Genomic DNA, 21,495 nt, shown 5'->3' on the forward strand with positions numbered 1-21,495 from the left:
ACATATGGCAAAATTGGTTCATCGGTTCCAAAGAAGCAGAAATGTTCGAATGTTAACGCACGACGGAACAGAGAACCAAGAGCAATAGGTCAGCTATATGACCCAGGCGATCTACATGTAACAAATCGAATAATGATCAGGGCAAAAACAATGATCCCCGGAAACACTAGAGGTGGGATTAGGTGCCTAGGAGGAGTAACCATCCCCTGTCGACCGATCACACCGGCATGAGCCCTAGGTATTGATAAGATAGACGAAGTACTCTGTAGTCAATGTAAGTATACAAGCGTGACCTAACAAATGGTATGAAACGTCAGACAAAACCGATAGGGTAGTATTAACAAGCAAGATCATTATAAAGACTGTAAAATTTCCGAAATAGTTACTTTGAACGGGGATGAGATCCTTGTTATATCAACTTATTTGTTTGTAGCTTGCCTCAGTTTAAAAATTAATCGGATAGAGAGCATGCTTTTGTATAGCGAATCTGTTGGGAGACATACTAGTAAACACCATGCAGGTGATAGCGGAATATTACTACATAAAGAAAGAAAGCTGACAATGGAAAAGCTGAAGTCATCTCGTTTGTCGTACAATTTGGTTGTTAATAGGCCTTTATTATCTATAGTCAGAAAACAATAAAATATAAAAAAGATATTTCTTATATAAAAGTTTGAGCCCTGTTGTGGCCCCGCCCTACCCCCAGGGGTCGTGATATGAACATATCATTTTTATGTAGAAGCATGGGTGGGACGGAGCCTTAACAGGGGTAAAAGATTTACATAGGAATATGTAGGAAATATCTTTAAAATCTTTTCAAAACAGCAAAGCCATGGTCAGTCATGTTGAAATGGAAGTAGTGTAGATTGAAATTTGTCAAAATCAATACCCCCTGGGTGTAGGGTGTATCAGAAATGGGAAATGAAAGTTTAACATAGGAATATAGGAGAAGTGTTTAAAAATCTTTTCCCAGGAACAGTAAACCATGATTAGTTAAATTTAGAAGGAAGCATCTGCAGGTAGTGTAGATTCAAGTTTGTTTAAATCATGACCCCGGGAGTAGAATGGGGCAAGAATAAGCAATAAAAGTTTTATATAGGAATACATACAAAGAAATCTTTAAGTAGGCCTTTCAACTAATTTTTCAAGTTATACATATGGTAAAAAACAATTGATAGATATATTTGTAGGTACATGAAATTCTTAAAAAAGATTATAACCTATACATACCTTTGATTAAATCATAAAAAAAATTAATTATTAATATTTGATTTGTACGATTTGGTGTTTTAAGGACAGGTAACTCAAATGTAAAACATGACCAACAAAGTACCGAATTTTGAGTTATCGTTTATAGGAATGACATATAGGCTGCTTCAATTGGTATTGTTATGTACACAAAGGGGTTCCTTATATTCTTTGGTACACAAAAGGGTTGACCAAAACAAGGAGAATGCCTTCACTCTATACCTGGAATAACGGGATCAATGAATGGGGAACGGACTATATTCAAGATTTTTAAATCTCCCTAACAGTTGTTATGGAGAAGAAAATATAATGCTATGTTTTTTGTTTGTGCATTGTTGTGCTTCATCTATAAAGATAAATATTTCTACAATTAAATGCAACAATAAATTATCTTATGCTTTCCACTAAGCACGAAGAAGAACGATCAAATATAAAAATTTAATCAGATCAAAATTAAGAAGGGGGATGGATTTCACTTTATATTTTTATTAAAAATTTCACTTATATATTATTGTACAGTGTCTATAACTACATGATAATTGAGTTGAACATTTGAACTAAATTTTAAAACAACTGGATTTCCCTGTCAGTGAAGGAGCACTTGGGAAATGCTAAAACTTGACATCCTTAAAAACAATTAGCTTCCTCGGACCCGCTCTAAACAAGTTCCGGTAATGGGTTATCGTTCTTTTCATCGAACCCTAGCGGCAGTTGAGTCTTCTTCTCAACAACAGCAAATTCATGTTTAGTCATATTTATATGGAAGCATCCTCGGGTAGTGTAGATTTAAGTTTGTTCAAATCATGACCCCCTGGGGTAGGGTGAGGCCATAAAAAGTATTCAAAGTTTTACATAAGAATATGTAGGAAAATAAGTGTGAAATACAAAAGCTCTATCAAAGTTATAACCAATGTTAAATATTTTGAAAAGTTCTGCAAGGTCATGGGGTCAAAAACCATAGTTCATTCGGAAATCTGTTGTCACAAGTAATGTATATGTCAAATATGAATGCCCAATCTTCTTTCATTTAAAAATGTTAAAATTAAAATTGTTGAAATGTAGGTGAAACAAGGGGTCAAAACCATAGTACATTTGGAAAGGTCTCGTCACAGGTATATACAAGTGCAATATGAAAGCCCTATCTTCTCTCATTCAAAAGTTATGTTCCAGGAGAGTTTTTATATAGACTGACAAACGAATGAGATCGAGTTACCCTCGCTTTGGCGAAAGCAGGAGACATAAATTTAAATACTTTTCCCACTTACTATGGGTCCACTGAGTACTTGTGACCACCGGATACCAGTGTCACAGAGACATTAAAATACCATTGAAAAGGAAAAAAAAATAGATATGTTTTGAAATATTTCTTGCTTCATTCAATGTTATATGCCAATTTTCACCAAAAGACATATATCAGAAAAGAGAATAAACAGAATGTCTCGATAATATCTGAACAGCCTTATTCGAGGAAAAAAAATCGATCGGAAATTATAAAAGGTAGTACCTCGCCAAAAGGTCGGTAAAGTATATTTACTTTAATTCAGTAGGTCACGAGTTGCAAAGTAGTAACAAATTGTCGTTATTGACTTTTTGAAATGATTTAATCTTTCAGTCAATATGGTGATGCATTCAAAACACAAGAGCGAAACAAAAGAACCCAAACAACATATTCATGAAATAGAATTTTTTATTGATGATATTTTTTAAAGCAGGGAGCCTTCGCATCGACATACACATAAAAGGTAACTACATACAAATAGTTTTAATTTTACGTGCGTATCTCTGTCACAACATTAATTGCTTGCAGTGCTGTCAACTGTAAAGAACTTGCACTTTCTAGGTACATGCATATATATATATATATATATATATATATATATATATATATATATATATATATATATATATATATATATTCAATAAAATATTTTTCCTTGGTATAGGGATAAAACAAAATCCAAATTTAAATGAAAAAACTCAAATTTTAATTACTTATATTGAGTTTTTCATTTAAATTTGGATTTTATATATATATATATTTATATATATATTCAAATGATCATGAAATTTAGTTTTAGAATGGTTTTATTGACTATTTTAAAAAGTCGATTATAAAAGTGGTTAAACAATCAATGCCTTCTTCAAGTCAATAGACTGCTATAATCAAAAACATTTATCAGAGAGAGGGGGCTTTTTCTAATGGTTTGATCTCTGCAGATGAACAAGAGGTCTTAATGGTCACCTGAGTATCATATAACCTCCATAGAATGGCAATTTCATAATTATATGGTAAAACAGAAATCGATAAAGAGATACAAACTAAACAGGTAGGGCGAACAAAGATCAACAAATTGTCTTGTAACCTGCGACAACTGAATTTAAAATTTATTTACTTGCCTGTATATGCCATAGTAGCTACACTCCCATTTTGTTATCTTAACCAAACTTAAGAACAACACAGTGCTTCAGCAGGAAACTAGTTTAGCCAGCGTTAACACTTTACAAATACCTTAGATCAACTTCTCCTGCTCCTAACAAATTATTCAAGATACAAATCTATGAATGAAGCATTTTTGTCTAATGTTTATATATTACTCAAAAGTCTTTCTGACCATTAAAAACTATAAAACTATCTTTTGCATTACACATTCAAAATTCTTTTAGTCATTTGACCTAGCAATTACCTTATTAACAGTGATTAATGATCATAGTTGAATAATCAATGGTAAATAAGGTGTCTCAAAGTAGAGTTAAAATTTCACTACATGATCAGTTGAACCCCTGCCCTAGCACCAGCTCCCCTGCCTAGTGGTCATGAATTTTACCAAACTGGTAAAAACATCCTTGCTCGTTATAACTAAGTACTCGAATTGCTTGCTAAAAGATTTACCACCACACAAACAGTCCATCACTGAGTGCACCTTTCCGTAGACAACGAGAAGAATTTTGGATAAGAAAGCTAGGGACAGCCTTTCCCTATGGATGTAATGACAATGTCGATAGTGTTGGAAATCTTTCCAGTCCACAGTGTAACAATGTAAATGTGATGGGACTCTTTAACCATACACAGAGACGTAAGCGTAGTCATGGGCATCGGTCTTACAATAAACCTTTAATACACGATGTCTCTTTTGATTCATTACTACCTTACGTAAATCAACAGTTAGGGTTACATCATATTCGCACCAAACTTTACTCTGTCCCTTTGAAACTTTTAAATAGTCTTCTTGAAAAGGTCAAGGAAAGTCCATTTTTTGATTCCTCGATACCAGAATATAGGCTCAGATCTGTAGTTATGGATATTGCCAATCATAGGCTTTTTAAACCCCCGCGTTTTACTGAAGAAAATGCAGCTAAAACAATCCGTTTTTTCCTTAAACTTCAATATGCCAACAAAGGAATTGACGCGGTTAATATAAGTAATATCCTTAATCACAAAAGGGTCCAGTCTTGTATTCCACCATATTTCAAGTTAAAGACTACACCTTGTATTTCCTACAAATATACATCGACTATTGCTTCCAAACTTTTTAATTACAAGAAAACTTTACAGGGCCTGGATATCGAATATCTGAAACATAATCCTCCATCGTGTTCATGTTCTTCTTCGCCCTATAACTATAGTCCTGCTGGACACGTTATTACTGGTGACGTAAATATAGTTAATAATGAGGATCTTAGATCACCAATTTTAAAAGGTCCTAAATTTAGGGAACCCAGATCCTTCAACTGGCGTAAGAATTTCATAAATATTATGGATTCTGTAGAGGACTACGCCAGGCGATGGGCCAGACATGAAAAAGAAGACCTTGACACTTTGTCAGAATGGATTAAATGTATCAGATGTATGTTAAAATCGCGCATTAAAAGATTGAGAGGCAATATGAAAACCATCTATCCTTCTGTATTCAATAATCCAGAAGTGAAAAAAGAATTAGATAGATTACATGATCAGTACGTACTGGTCCCTGCTGACAAAGCAGATAACAACATTGTCTTTGTTTGTAAGGCTCATTATATTAAATGTATTTTAGAGGAACATGGATTTAATTCTACAAGTGGTAATCCAACTTATACTCATAGTTACCTTTCTAAGGAAGAAATTCTTCAAAATCATATGTCAGTTTTGAATATTTTTAATATTCCAAACAACCAAAATGAATTCGAATTACCATATTTATATTGGATTCTGAAACTTCATAAAAATCCTTACAAACAAAGATACATAGCGGGTTCCAGTAAATGTTCAACCAAGCCTCTATCTTTACTCCTCACTAAGATATTAACAGTGGTGAAGGAGAAACTTCAAGAGTACTGTGCAACAATATATTCGAGAAGTGGTGTAAATCAGATGTGGATACTTAAAAATTCCAAGGAACTTTTGGAAAATTTGAAATCACAAGATTTTACCAAAATCAACAGCTTAAAAACTTACGACTTTTCAACTTTATACACAACCATTCCCCACGATAAATTAAAGTCCAGGCTTTTTGATATCATTGACAGCTGCTTTTTCAATAAAAATGGAACTCGTAAATATACTTACCTCGTCATTGGTCATTTGCAAAATTATTTTGTTAAAAAACATTCTGATTGTACACACAAGTACTCTGAAGTTGACATTAAAAAGATGCTCGAGTTTCTGATTGACAATATCTATGTGGTTTTTGGAGACCAGGTCTTCCAACAATCTATTGGAATTACTATGGGTACCAATTGCGCCCCGTTATTAGCAGACCTTTTTTGTATTCATATGAAGCAGAATTTGTCCAAAATCTTGTACGTGAAAAGAAGAAAACACTTGCTGTGGCGTTCAACTCGACATTTAGATATATCGACGACGTATTGTCAATTAACAATGGCTATTTTCATTCTTATGTCGATACGATATATCCTGATGAACTTGAGATAAAAGATACCACAGAGTCTGACACATCTGTTTCATATTTGGATATTTTACTTGAAAAAGACGTTAATGGTAATCTAACAACCAAGCTTTATGATAAACGTGATGACTTTAACTTTTCAATCGTCAACTTCCCTTACTTATGCAGCAATATACCTTCATCACCTGCATACGGGGTAAATACCTCTCAGTTGATTCGATACGCAAGAGCATGCTCTATGTATGTACAATTTCTAAAACGAGGTAAATTATTGACAAATAAGTTGATGAAACAAGAATATCAGCTGTCTCGTTTAAAGTCATCATTTCGTAAGTTCTATGGTCGATACAATGACCTTGTCAGTAAATACAATTTATCATTGAGTCAAATGCTGACTGACGTTTTTCATACTCATTGTTAGGCCATTATTTACACACTGAATTGTCGACGGATTTTTCCGTTATTTCCCGATCATGACAAGGAGCACACGGCGGGTGTGACCGGTCGGCAGGGGATGCTCACTCCTCCATGGCACCTGATCCCACCTCTGATGTTTGGAGGTCCGTGTTTGCTCTGCTCCTATTTCGTATTGTATAATGGACTTTTGAGCTTGAATACTGTTCGTTATCTCCATATATTTCATTGCTATAAATGACCCAGAGCAAAGAAGAATTGATGCTTTTTACATATTTTGAATAATAAAATCCTGCCTAACGCCAGACTCGAGGGGCCATGAACTATGTATTTTGTTTCCCTGCTAAATGCTCAGGGGCAAAGATGAAGATTTTCGAAAAAACACTTTTTTTTAACAATTAAACCCACACAAACACCAGAAATCTTTCTTGCAAAGGGGCCATGAGATTTACAATTTAGGTTAAGGCAACCTTGTCCATATAACCATGCAATTATTTTGTCTGATTAGGACCCAGAACCAAAGAAAATTTTCAATGACTTAATATACTAGTAGTGCATTGTCACTTTATGATCAAAGGATCCCCACTAAACACCAGAACGCTGAGCAAGGGACACAGCACCCTTGCTAATTACAACTATGAATATGGTTTGCCAGCTAGATGCTGGGAAGCAAAGAAAAATTTCAAAAAAATATCATTTTAGGTCACCTGAGTCACTCAGGTAATTTATTGATATCTGTTTTTGTGTTGTTCTGTCGTGCGTTGATATTTGAACATTTTCAGCTTCTTCTTGATCAAGGGACAATGAATTTCACAGCGGCGTTGCTCATTACAACTATGTATTGGGTTTGCCTACTAGTTGCCTACTACTACTAGGAGGAAGAAAAATTTCAAAGAATATATGCATTTTTAGGTCAACGCAGTCACTCAGGTGACCTATAGCCACAACGAAGCAACGACCTGTACAGTATTCCTCGAAGCGAGTAAACATACTGAATAGGTACCCAATGTAAAGTGTGATCGACAATTTCAGTTAAGTAATACTCAGTAACTTAAGTATAATTATAAAATACATTCAACCCAATACAATGTACAAAGTTAACAAAACCTCCAAAGCGTAAATATTCAAATTGATATTTAGTTTGCGACTTAAACTTCATCTGAACAATTTATGGACCTTAAGGATCAATCTAGGAAATTAAAATCTTAACTGCATATAAAATACAATACTTTCGAACCATTTTAGAAAGTTAATATGTAGAAATGAATTATAGATATTATATTATCCTGGTGTTATGTACCATTGCTTGTAAAAAGAGAGCTATTATCATCTCAAGTTACTAAGATCGATTTTATACTGTACGAATACATGTACCCTGTGTTGGGGTAATGCTAAATGTAATGGATCAATCTAGGAAATTAAAATCTTAACTGCATATAAAATACAATACTTTCGAACCATTTTAGAAAGTTAATATGTAGAAATGAATTATAGATATTATATTATCCTGGTGTTATGTACCATTGCTTGTAAAAAGAGAGCTATTATCATCTCAAGTTACTAAGATCGATTTTATACTGTACGAATACATGTACCCTGTGTTGGGGTAATGCTAAATGTAATTGTAATGCATTGCAAAGCATTACTTGAACTTGAAGTAATGTGAAATACCAAAAAAATTGCATTACATGAAATGGTAATGTAATCCATCTTTCTCAAATCCAGAGTAATGCTGACATTACATAACATTATAAAGCATTACTTTGTACATAGCTTTGTAAAGAAATAAAAAAGGACATGAAAATTATTGTTTAGATTAAACCAGAAGTCTCTGTCGAGACTGTAGCTCTACTGGTTTGTACTTATAACAACGGAAAAGAAAAGTAGCACTTCGACTTGAAACTTTGCAACAGCAATAAATAAATAATGATCATTGTGTTACTCTCTTTTTGTTGCAAGATGAATTGCAATCAGACTAAAACTGTAGAGAGAGTAGCCTTTTAAAAGAATTTTAAAGAAATTTTGATTCTAGTTACCATGGCAACATCATTCATCAAAAAAAATTAAAGACTGTTATGTATCTCATTGTAGTCTACTTGCATGCCATGTTATATTAAAATCAGACCAAACTGTACTCGAAGTAATATTTTGTTTGTTTGTTGTTTAACGTCCTTCTCAAGAATTTTTCACTCGTATGGAGACCGCACCACTTGCCGGTGGAGAGCTGCAAATTTTGACCTATAGTAGGCACTCAGGGCCATAGAGCAGTAAGAAATCTTTTTCGTGCCAGCACCTACTGCGACATGGGACCTTGGTTTATACGGTCTCTCTCATCCGAAGGACCGGTCTCCATGTTCCACAGTGGGATTCTAACCCGAGACGTAAGGATCAATTCCTCACTCTGCGACTCTAGAGCAAACGTTCTACCATTGTGCCACGCGGGTGACAAGTTATGTTTTGAAAGTATGTCAAAGAAATTTCAGCTTTTTTGTAACCATGGCAACACTTCGCCAAGTTATATTGAAATCAGACCAAAACTGTAAGAGGAGCAGAGTTTTGAAGTATTTCACAGAAATTTCTATTTTTAGTAAACATGGCAACACCGTTCATCGAAATCAAAAACCGGTATCTTAGTGTAATCTACTTGTGTGCCAAGTTATATTGAAATTAAATCAAAACTGTGGGAGGAGTAGCATTTTAAATGTATTTCACAGAAATTTCTAATTTTAGAAACCATGGCAACACTATTCATCGAAATCAAAAACCGATACACAGAATAATGTATCTTTGTGTAATCTACTTATGTGCCAATTTATATTGAAATCAGACCAAACCTGTAGAAGTAGCATTTTGAAAGTATTTCACAGAAATTTCTATTTTTAGTTACAATGGCAACACCATTAATCGAAATCAAAAACCGATAAACAGAATTATGTATCTTTGTGAAGTGTACTTGTGTGCCAAGTTATACTGAAATCAGACCAAAACTGTAGGAGGAGTAGCATTTTGAAAAATTGTTTACAGACAGACGGACGGACGACGGACAACTTACTATCGCATAAGCTCTTCTGGTCTCTGACCAGTAGAGCTAAAAATTTTGTAAATTATAGAAATGAATGAAAAAAGTCAACCTATTTAAATAAATTCTCTGCATCTATTTAAATACACTTTATATTCTGTTGGAAGTACAGTTACCACTGATTTGAATTTTCATACATGTACCTATTTTATATAAGGTTTAATTAAAAAGAATATTTTTTAAAAAGTTTTGAAAAAAAAAATCCTTTAAAAATATTTCTAGTATGAGGTACACTAATGTATACAGTAAAGTGATAATTGTCACTTTTGAATAGAGCGTCATCAAAACACACGATGGCTTTAGGGTAATGTAACAATTAAAACAATGGGTTGTTTTTAGAAGTGATCTGTCCCTTTCTCCTGACTGTGTTTAAGAAACATTACTTGGGCTGGTCTAGCTTGAGCTGACCATGACAAATCCATTGTATGCGAAAAGGCAAAAGGAATAGAAGACAGGAATTCTACTTTTAGCAGAACAAATTGTACATATGTCCAACTCTTTTTACAAATTTGTCAATACATTTAATTTTTTTATAAGAACGTTCAACCTACATGGAATCAAAACAAGCTATGTCTTATTAATTTAGATAGTTTGGGGAAGGGTTAAAGTGCCCAAAAAGTTAAACTGTTTTATGACTTCAATTGCACATTTTACTTGTTTTCATCATATTGGCAATTGAAAAGTTTGAACTTCTCATGAATAATAAAAATATTTTAAAGTTATTTACAGTGTAATAAGTACAAGTACTTGAATTAACATAATTTATTTCATCAAATTTAGTTTTGAAGGGGTTGTGTGCATGTTCATGAAAATAATTGCACAAGTTTTGCATTTCTGTTTTTGAAAAACCAAAAAGTAATGGTATTGGTAAGGCATTACTTTACTAAAATAATGGTAATGTGATGCATTACTTTAAGAAATTAGAATAATGGTAATTTAATGCCCAAATTCTTGAAGTAATGGTAATGTAATTGCATTACTTTACAATGTAATTCGCCCCACGCCTGCGTGTAGCTGCCAAGCTTGAAAATATATAGCTCTGTTTGATGGTTTAGGGTATTGGATACGAACTTGCCTCTTGGTGTAAATTAAAGTTATAAGTTTCAATCCAATTTTCTTTTTTGTACTTTTTCTTTTTCCCAATATAAAATTCATTACATAATAGTTATGTAAAAATGACAAACATCTGAGAGTATTGCATTAGCAATACAAGTCCTACCAGCAAGCGTAATCTGGTTCCCGTTAAAAATTGAAATGTCATAATTCCGTCAAGGACTGATAATCATCATAATACAAGATGAAAATTTCTGCCTAAAATATACACTAACCCCAATTTTTTTTTTTTATTAAATCCTATAAAGATTATTTTCCTAGTTCATCTATTAGTCCCCTACCGGTGAAACCGGAGAGGACTATAGGTTTCCTCGGAGTCTGTCCGTCTAGCTGTCCTTCTGTCTGTCTGTCCCACTTGGTTTTCAGCACCTTTCTTCTTAACGCTTGCAGATATTGAGCTGATTTTTGGTATGCAAGTGCATCTTGATGAGTTACATATCAAATTTGCATTTCGTTCCGCTTCAATGATTTTTGACGGAATTACGGCCTTTTTAATTTTTCAGGGTTTTCCGCAATTTTTTTTTCTAAACGCTTGCAGATATTGAGCTGATTTTTGGTATGTGACTTTACCTTGATGAGTTATAGATCAAGTTTGCATTTTATTCCGCTTTATTGATTTTGACGGAATTATGGCATTTTCAAATTTTAACGGGAACCGTTACACTTGCCGGTAGGGGACTAGTATTATTTGCTAATGCAATACTCTCAGAATTTGCTTGTTTCCTTTTCAACACTTATAAAAAATAATTTTTGGATATAAAGAAAAGTAAATTGTATAAAGATTTTATGAATGATATCTTCGTGCTATATCATGTTAAAGAAGTGGTTAAAGTGTAAAGAATATTTTCCTTCAGTACTTTTGAATTCAAAACAAAATACACATGTACATGTACATGTATTAAAGTTGTTGAAAGTAACATTTTTAAAAGAACACGCCTCACGAGGCCCAGACAAGGTACAGAGAGAGAGAGAGAATTTGAACCAAAATATTATTCTATTTCCAACTGGAATATTATCTTTTTGAAGAAAACAATACCGGTAATGCAAAATCTGGCATATATTGTGACAAAAGATAATATTTATTAAAATTTTTGATATATTGTGAAGAGTTACAAGAAAGAATATTCGAGAGATGTGTCGCCAGACTTTAAGGATTAATTTTAGTTCGTGAAGGCGCAAGGATGTAGGAATCTAGCATTTAAAGTTTTGCTTTTGTTCAGCTGAAGTTTCTAAATACGCTTTTGATAATATATCGGTCTGAAACATTCTGCAAAGTGTTGGCCTAAGTCATTAAAATCTACCGGAATTTGAATGACATAAACTTTACTCTGTGTCTATACCCTTTGAATTCACATCTGAACATAAAACATGCATTTTAGTATATCATTATACATGCCCAGTAGGTTGTGACAGGAAATAGTCGCGTTACGACTCAAAGGACCCGCATACCCACATTTCGTCTTCGCTTAGAAATGTATACATGTATATATTTCAGGTATAAATTATGCAAAAGCACTTTGAACTAAAAAAAAAAACCCAGATTTTATTTTGTGAAGGGTCCTAAAAAGTGTAAATATGTATCCCTAGTTTTTTAATAATCTTATTTACTCTATTGGTCTATTGGTACAATTTTCTTCTGTAGGATTTCCACATGTACATTGTATTATTTTGGAATTTTAAAAATCCCTATGACTGTATCAGGCATCCCGTTTTTCGGTGTTCAGCATATTTAGTATCCGAGGAGTTTCCACAAAATCAGGTGATAGTATTCATGTAGTGAGACTGTCAATGGATCAGCTAAATAAAATACTAAAGTGACCAGCATGTAGATACACAAGATTAAAGGAAAAATTATGTTACGTTTATGTTTTTTTTCACTTCACATATCAATGGAAATTACCCCAAAACCCTTCTAGAATACTTACTTAAACGTCTTCACTCAATAATCATAATTTTTTTGTTCCCCGCTTTCGCGAAAGCGAGGGGACAGTAAATCTCATTTGTCTGTCTGTCCGTCTGTCTGTCACAAAAACTTTAACCTTGGTTATAACTTTTGAATGAGAGGAGGTAGGGCTTTTATATTTCACATGTACATTACCTGTGGCAAAAGCTTTCCATATATACTATGATTTTTGATCCTATGACATTGACCTTGTAGTTTGACTTGCTTTTAAAAAATTTAAACATTACTTTAAATTTGTCTGAACTTTTGAACGAGAAAAGAAAGGCCTTTCATATTATATATGCATTTTACCTGTGACAAGACCTTTCCAAATATACTATATTTTTTACCCCGGGACATTGACCTTGAAATTTGACCTACTTTTCAAAACTTTTATCTTTGCTTATAACTTTTGATTGACAAGAGATAAGGCTTTTTTATTTGGCATGTGCATTACCTGTGACAAGAACTTTCCAAACATACTATGATTTTTGACCCCTTGACCTTGACCAAGAAGTTTGACCTACTTTTCTGAATTTTTATCTTTTCTTAAAACTTTTGATTGAGACTAGATAGGGCTTTCATATTTGACATATGCATTACCAATGAGAAGGTGTTTCTGAGCATGCTATAATTTTTTACCCATTGACATTGACCTTCATGTTAGACCCAATTTAAAAAAAAGTAACTTTGGTGATTACTTTTAAATGACATATGATAGGGTATATTTGACAAGTGCATTACCTGTGTCAAAATGTTTCCAAATATGCTATATTTGTTCCCGTGACCTTGACCTTCAAGTTTGACGTATTTTTCAAACATTTAATCACTGTTGCTAACTTTTGAAGGAGCAAAGATAGGGTTATAATATTTGACATGTGCATTACCTGTGTCAAGCATTTCCAAATGTACTGTGATTTTTAATCCCATGACCTCAACCTTGAAGTTTGACCTACCTTTCAAAAATTTTAACATTGCTCATAACTTTTGTTTGAGAAAAAATATGGCATTTACATTTGACATTTGTGCATTACCTGTTTCAAGACGTTTCCGATTGTATACTCTGGTTTATGATATTTTTTCACATGTGCATAACTTGTGACAAGACCTTTCGGATTTTATAATGATATTTGACCTCATGACCTTGATCTTGAAGTTTGATGCAGTTTTGAGAAGCAAAAATCTTTGCCATAACTATTATTAATTCAATAATTTGTATCTTTTTGCATAATGCACAGACAAGACAGGACACACAAACAAGACAGTTACAATATGCCATAAATAATGGCATCCCATCCACTAAGACATCGAAAGCGGGGTACCACAATTCTTTGAATTTGTTTGCTTCTTTTATTTTTTCATTGTATGCTCGCTTCGACGAACAGCACTACCCCAAACTGTACACGTCCGTTCCTACACCGTGATTTCCATCTGTTTTGTCTTTCGTGCGTTAACAGTTGAACATTTCAGCTTGGCATATATGGGTGAAGGGACACAAAAAATATGAATTTCAATGTCCTTTTCCCCCTTAGGATCTGGCTGATTGGGCTAAAACCATCAAAATTCCCTGTGATGATGAGGTTAAGCTTCTAAACATCACTATTGACTTCAAGTTATCTTTTCATACACATGTTACAAGTATGTGTAAAAAGGCAGCGAGGCAATTAAATGTTCTTAAACGAATAGAAAAGCATTTAACTAAGTTAGGAAAACTTATAATATATCATTCTTTAATAATGTCAAACTTCAGTTATTGCCCTTTAAAATGGCACTTCTGTACAGAGCAGAACACACTTAAAGAAAAAAAAAATCAGGAAAAAGCTTTAAGATTTATCAATGACGATTATAAAAGCTCATATGAAAGTCTATTACATAAATCTAAACTACTATCTCTGAAAGCTAGAAGAATGCGTGCCATTGCTCTAGAAACTTTTACAATTTTCCAAGGTTAAGTCCTGTCTTTTTGCAAAACCTAGTTGTTTTTAAAACTATTTTATACAATTTTAGATATACAGATACTGCAGAGGTCTCAAGAACAACAAGGTATGGAATAAAATCGTTCAGGTATGAGGCAGCAAAGCTCTGGAACTCTCTGCCAAATGAAGTCAGGAAATTCTCCTCTTACAATCAATTTTCAAACTACATTTCAACTTGTGTTGAGAACTTAACTGTAAATGTAGACTCCAGACTTTTATGCCTCATACCTAATGTCCGGATACCTAATGTCTCCCCCTTTGTTGCTTATTGTTTGCTGGTTTTAAATTATGATTTTAATTAGTGCTGTCTTAACCCCTTTTCTTTTATTTTATGTGTGCATGATCTCTGTTGTGTGTATATAGAAATATGTGTGTTTTCTTATATTGTGTCTTTTATATCTTCTTTTATGTATGTTTACTGTTTACCAGTGTCTTTTGTTCCATTCTTGTGTTTTTATGTGTTTCTGGCTACGTGAAATTTAAGTATGTTTTCTCTTATATGTATATGTACATTTTATTTTGTGCTAAATGTGTTTCTATGTTACTAGTCGGTAAAATAGCTTTAAAGCTCATGTTTTTTGTTAAATGTATGTAGTCCGACTATAAATAAAATTTTACTTACTTACTTAAAATTAATGAACCAGAAGTCTCCGACAAAACTGTAGCTCTACTGGTTTGTACTTGTAACAAAGGAAGATGAAAGGTAGTACTTGGACTTGAAATAATGACCTTAAAAGACCCTTATTGATTTTGAGATCAAAATATTAATGATTCAACACACACACACACACACACACACACACACACACACACACACAAATCTTGGATAGAAGTACACGAAAAGTTCTCAAACCCGACCTCCCTCAAATTAGTGCTTTGCCTTAAATAATTTCATAAGTACAGTATATAAACATTTATATGACTACATCATAATTTTGTTTCCATCAATTATTTACATGTGTAAATTGTCATACGTTGGACATGGACTTACACTCATTAACAAATCGAATTCACTGAGGAATTTAAATAACAGTTTGTCAGCATAACTCCTGCACTAAATTTCCTAAAACTTTGTAGGTATTTCAGACATAATGTGTAGATTTGTATATTATTACCAAGAAATTTGGATTCCATTCTTTTTCTAGAAACTTCAGCCCAATTAAATTTGTAACATTCAAAGATTTGAAAGTCCTTATATGCAAGAAGTTTTGATGTGATGATTTTTTGCAAGTAATACCCCTTTTTGAATTATACTGTGTATTTAAAGTGTAGTAGTGCACCGTGCCATTCATTATGTGTTGCATTGTCAAGTTTTTTTTTTTTTTGGGGGGGGGGGGGGCGTGGAGTATGTGAGCTTGCTCACTTTTTCTTTCATTTCCTGAGTTATGATGAACCATAAGATATGTATACATAATACGGTATTTGTCAAGTATCATTCTTAAATGCAAGTGTGTATGTGGAGAAGAATATACTTTACATATTGTAAATTTAAATGAAAGTTGTTTTTTTTTTACTTATTGAACTTTGTTTTTAATTTATGCAATAGAAATTGCACCCCCAATGCAATTGAAATCCAAGAAATTGCCTCCTAAAATGTTAATTATAATTCTTAAATAGGCCTCTGTTTTTAAACTGAAGTTCCGTCTACCTGATCAATACATAGGGTGTGACCGGTCAACAGACAATCTAGTAATATTTATAAATTATGGATATACATGACTGTAATATAATACTAAGCACCGCATCTTCCTACTCCTCCCAAGCTTCATCTTTAATTTTTATATTTTTGAGGTCTTGTCCCCCCCCCCCCCCGACATCTTCCCTAAGGGGCTGTCATCGGAACGCCCAAACCAAATCTATTCTCGGTCGAATTAGGCCGGCGGGGTGTCTTGATGACTTTTCCTTCCATGATTTGGTATGAAATAGCGTTGCAGACGATTATTGCAGCCCGGAGGACCGGGCTGCTCTATACATATAAGTTTAAGTGTTGGTATATGGGGATTGAGGTGGGAGAAGTTATTCAGAATTAACGGTTTTCTAAACATTAAAAAGATTGTTAATCAGAATGTTCTTTCCCTTTATAAATTACGAGATACACAATATATTTACTTCCATAAAGTGAATCTGTAAAAATATATATGTTTTTCATATTTAATATATAAAGTTGCTTATCATTTACTATCGAAAAAACGACAGGTCCCTTTTTTTAGAACATCGAATTTTACTTATCGCGTAAAAACGTAAAAACGTACTTTACACAGTTCGTGTTTTATATTCTTAAAGTGATAGACATTTTTGAAAATAGGTGATGCATGTGTCTGGTTTCAATTTATATTTTATGCAGCCAACATTTACTTGAGGAATTGATAAAGTTTAAAAGGGTATCGTTTTTGTTCGATTTTCATCCGACTATAGGTTTTCAAAATATTCTCGATTATCGTCTCCATCATTTAGACGCATGCCTTTTTCACACATATCGAAGCGGTTTGATGATCAAGACTCATTTCCATTGTTTACTTTATTTATTTCCCGGGCGACAATTGATGGTTACATCAATGTTTTCTTGTTTACATTTGATACTATAAACGGAAGTGAGAAGTAAGACCGCTTATGTGTCAAGTGATGAGAAAGAAAGTGAACTTAACTGAGAATTGAAAGAGTTCTTATCGAGAAACGCCATTTGAAAAAAAATCTTAGCCGATTTTTTTTTTTCGAGATTTGAAATTGAAATTCAGTTTTTTATCGATACATATGTAAATCAAAGCCTTAAATGATTTAAAATATTAAATGCCGTTAAACTTTTTATTTTATTCAGCAAAAGACCCAGGTATATTTTAAATGATACACATAAAAAAATTAATAAACTATGCTGCAGTGGTTGTTACCAATAGAATAATGTTTTTATTTTTTTTCTCTCCAAAAACAATACACAGGTCTCCTATAGGTTTGGTCTGATTTCAATCAAACCTGATACACAAGCTAAGTTTTCTAAACTAAGGTACATAATTCTGGATATTGTTGTTGCCATAGATTCATTAGAAAATAATACACCTATGTGAAAATCTTTCAAAATCCTACCCCCCCCCCCCCAGTTTTGATATGATTGCAACATAAATTGTATCAAGGACCATACAGAGCACTCACTGTGGGTGTGACCAGCCGGTAGGGGATGCTTACTCTTCCTAGGCACCTGAACCCTCCTCTGAAATTTCCAGGGGTCCGTGTTTTGTACCCTACTTACAGATCTGTATTATTTGTAGTTTGTTTATTTTCTGATCACTGTTCGTTCTCTTCACCATTTCATTTACAGAACATTAGGTCCCGTACGCGTAATACTATAAAAATTAAATGTAAATCTAGAAAAAGCGTTTCAAGTCCAGGGACATCTGACTCTTTCTTTAACATAAGTTAAAACCAGTGAAAGTAGAGTGTCATCAGATGGTAATTTTTTCAACGTGCTTTGGGTATTGTTTAGTTTAATTATATTGATTATATTGACATTAGTTGTCCTTGTTAAATTAAGTATTAAGATCATGTTTGACATGTATTAGTGATTTCATCCCTTCAGTAAAATGTTGCTGTCATGTAATGCAGGTCCTCAAATATCGTGATTTACCTTTATGCATGAATAACTATGAACATTTTTGCCAAATCATCATTGATATCGATGTTCGCTGCAGCTTGATTACCACGAAGTTAAATGTGAATATTTAATGCGAAAATTTTACAAACTACACCATTTCCGTTGGATGATTGTCATGTTTTGGTGAGTAAGAATTCGATTTTCCAAAAGTGTTGAATTTGAAAAAATCAAAAGCACGCTGATAAAGTTGTAAAAAAGCAAATCTTTCAAAAAGACGTATTTTGTTGAATCGTTATTAAAATACCTTTGTATGGTCTAAATTATTAGTCAAAGTTTCCATCAATTCTATGGTGAAAGTTGTGTAATGCTTTGATTTATAACGAATGCATCTTAAAAAGTTGTTTTGTTACATATAATTATTCGTATCAAATACATTAAAGGTATGTCACATAACATCGAATCCATGTACTAATTCGTCTCCTTAATTTTTTTTATAATGTAAGTGATGGAACCTTTATTATGTAAATAAGTTGTTGACAAGTTTTTAACTAAATGCAGGAAAACAGAGTACATGTAAATGTACAGTTAGAATTCAGAAAGGAAATGCAGGAAAACAGAGTGCATTTGCATGTACAATTAGAGTTCACAAAGAAAAAAATCAACAGAAATAATAACCAAATTTAAAAATAACACTATATGAATATGCAGAAATCAAATGCTAGATTTAAAACAATCCAACAGATAATGGTCGAATTGACAGAAAATAACACTATAGAATGTTAGCCAACAGAAAAGTGATGCTGTAAAATAATATACAAAAGGAAAATGCTTTATCCCCCCCCCCCCCCAGCATTAAATAAAGACTAAGACAGAACTGTGTCTATTATGTTTAAGTTGGTACGATCTATTTCTGAGCTGATTCAAAAATCGCAGTATATAATTTACCAGTGAATCGCCAAATAAAACTGATGCTGGTGTGATCTGAAATATTTCCACTATCAAATAAGACTATCGGTATGGAAGAATGTAAATCTAATTCTGAGGTTTTTAAAATATAGCATGTTAACTAACGCATTTATATTATTTATATTTTAAAGAGTAAATGAATATGCTTATGTTCACTGAACTCAATTTTTCTTTAAGTAAACCCTTGATTTAAGACTTGAGTAACGAGATCATCACGGTTTGTAAATGCATCGCATTCTTTTAAATTTGTCGAACCGTACTTCCAAACCTATATTAATATTTATTGCAGGAAATAAAAAAATTGCAAATACATTTACCGTATTTAATGTTTTATTATAAACTATCGATGTGCTTAATGGACGGAAAGTGTCATTCATTTGAGGATACTGGAACTTCAATACCACATCTTATGGCGTTGTTTTGTTCGATTCTTATATGCGCAAGTAAATTATGTGATTCTTGTCTTCCAATCAAAATCTATATTGTGCTAAGCGATATAAATCGTTATAATAATGAATTGATGACATCATTGTAACTACTGATACCTTGTAACTGACACAATGTACAACAATAATGTTTTTAATTATTATTGATGAAGGAACTTTGACTGTATTGGGGAATTGACACATAATGATCTGTACTACGAGAAAACATTGCTTTTGTATTTCAGAGCAGCTAGAGAGAAGATGCTAGACTTGTGCTGCATTGTGTTACTATTATTTTTTCAGAATGGCGATTTACAACCTTTGAATAATACAAAAAGGTATATTTAATTCAAATATATTTATAATGAATTCGAAACATTTTATTATGAAATTGTGAGATATTGGTTCAACTGTACGATTACAGTTTTAATACGTGATAAATTTTGTAGCACGACGTTAGGCGGAAAAGAGTAAGTTACTATTATTTATTTCATGTTTATTTTTTAACTTGAGTAACTTTTCTACGTTAATGGGTATTTCACTGTTATGTTTTTTTTAAATAATGCACCATATTTTTGTGCTTTTCAGACAGAAAATCATAGATGATTTATTGAGCCACTATGATAAAAGAGTTTCTCCCACAGATGCTGTAGGTGAGGATTTTTTCTGTGCAAAATTTGGACTATACATTAAAATTCTTCATATGTTAAGGCTGGATTCTTGAGTTCAATTCCTCCCAAATTTTCAGGCGAAGGTCCAGTTCTAGATACTGTACAGTTGTACATATTAAGCTTGGACTCCTCGGGTGATTCATCAATGGTATGTATGAAACATTGTGATTAAATCTAATGGTAAAAAAATAGCACTAGTTTCGCAAAAACAATTTGCCCATAGTTCCACATTAAGATATATCGACGACGTGTTATCAATTAACATTAGCTATTTCCATTCATATGTCGACACGATATATCCCAGTGAGCTTGAAATAAAAGATACCACAGAGTCTGACACATCTGTTTCATATTTGGATATTTTGCTAGAAAAAGTTAAATTAATCTAACAACCAAGCTTTACGATAAACGTAATGACTAATTTTTCAATCGTCAACTTCCCTTACTTATGCAGCAATATACACTTATCACCTGCGTATGGAGTTCATATCTCTCAATTGATTCGATACGCAAGAACATGCTCTATATGAACAATTTCTTAATCGAGATACTTTATTGACGAACAAGTTGATGGAACAAGAATATCAACAGTCTCGTTTAAAGTCATTATTTTGTAAGTTCTATGGTCAATACAATGACCTTGTCAGCAAGTACAATCTATCATTGGGTCAAATGCTGACTGACCTTTTTCATACTAGTTGTTGGACCATTATTTACACACTGAATTGTCGACGGATTTTCTGTTATTTCCCCGATCATGATAAGGGGCACACGTCTGCTGGGGATGCTCACTCCTCCATGGCACCTGATCCCATCTCTGATGTTTGAGAGGTCCGTGTTTCCTCTGCTCCTGATTTGTATTGTTTGAATGGACTTCTGAGCTTGATTATGGTTTCTTATCCATATCTTTCATTTGGAAAAGTAACTCTGATCGTCTATTAAAGTCTTTCTTGTATGTCTTTCTAGAGTTAATAAATATGTCTGATCGGGTCACCATGAAAAAAAAACAAACAAACTGCATGGTTCTAAAATTGAAAGTTCTTTAATATTTGTTTAAAAAATTATTTATTGCTCTCTTTTTGAACTTCAAATACTGAATTCTTGTTCTGAATCTTGTGATGATATTATTATTGATGGTTTCAAGAGAGAAGGCAAAAAACCACATTCGTGAATTGTTTAAATAGTAACTTTG

General features: G+C 33.0%; 1 protein-coding gene across 1 annotated transcript in view; it reads left to right on the forward strand.

Moving 5' to 3' along the window:
- Window positions 1-19,877: 19,877 nt before the first annotated feature.
- LOC133173006 (glycine receptor subunit alpha-2-like) overlaps window positions 19,878-21,495 on the forward strand; it is a 31,499-nt gene continuing 29,881 nt past the window's right edge. The window contains exons 1-4 of the mRNA XM_061307883.1: window positions 19,878-19,970; window positions 20,082-20,102; window positions 20,221-20,285; window positions 20,381-20,451. Coding sequence (XP_061163867.1) covers window positions 19,894-19,970; window positions 20,082-20,102; window positions 20,221-20,285; window positions 20,381-20,451 — 234 coding nt within the window. The 5' untranslated portion in view covers window positions 19,878-19,893. The remainder of the gene's footprint in view (window positions 19,971-20,081; window positions 20,103-20,220; window positions 20,286-20,380; window positions 20,452-21,495) is intronic.

This window comes from Saccostrea echinata, unplaced genomic scaffold (genome assembly GCF_033153115.1).
Source record: "Saccostrea echinata isolate AGI-Se365-2 ecotype Australia unplaced genomic scaffold, CSIRO_AGI_Sech_v1 ptg000056l, whole genome shotgun sequence".
Taxonomy (NCBI): domain Eukaryota; kingdom Metazoa; phylum Mollusca; class Bivalvia; order Ostreida; family Ostreidae; genus Saccostrea; species Saccostrea echinata.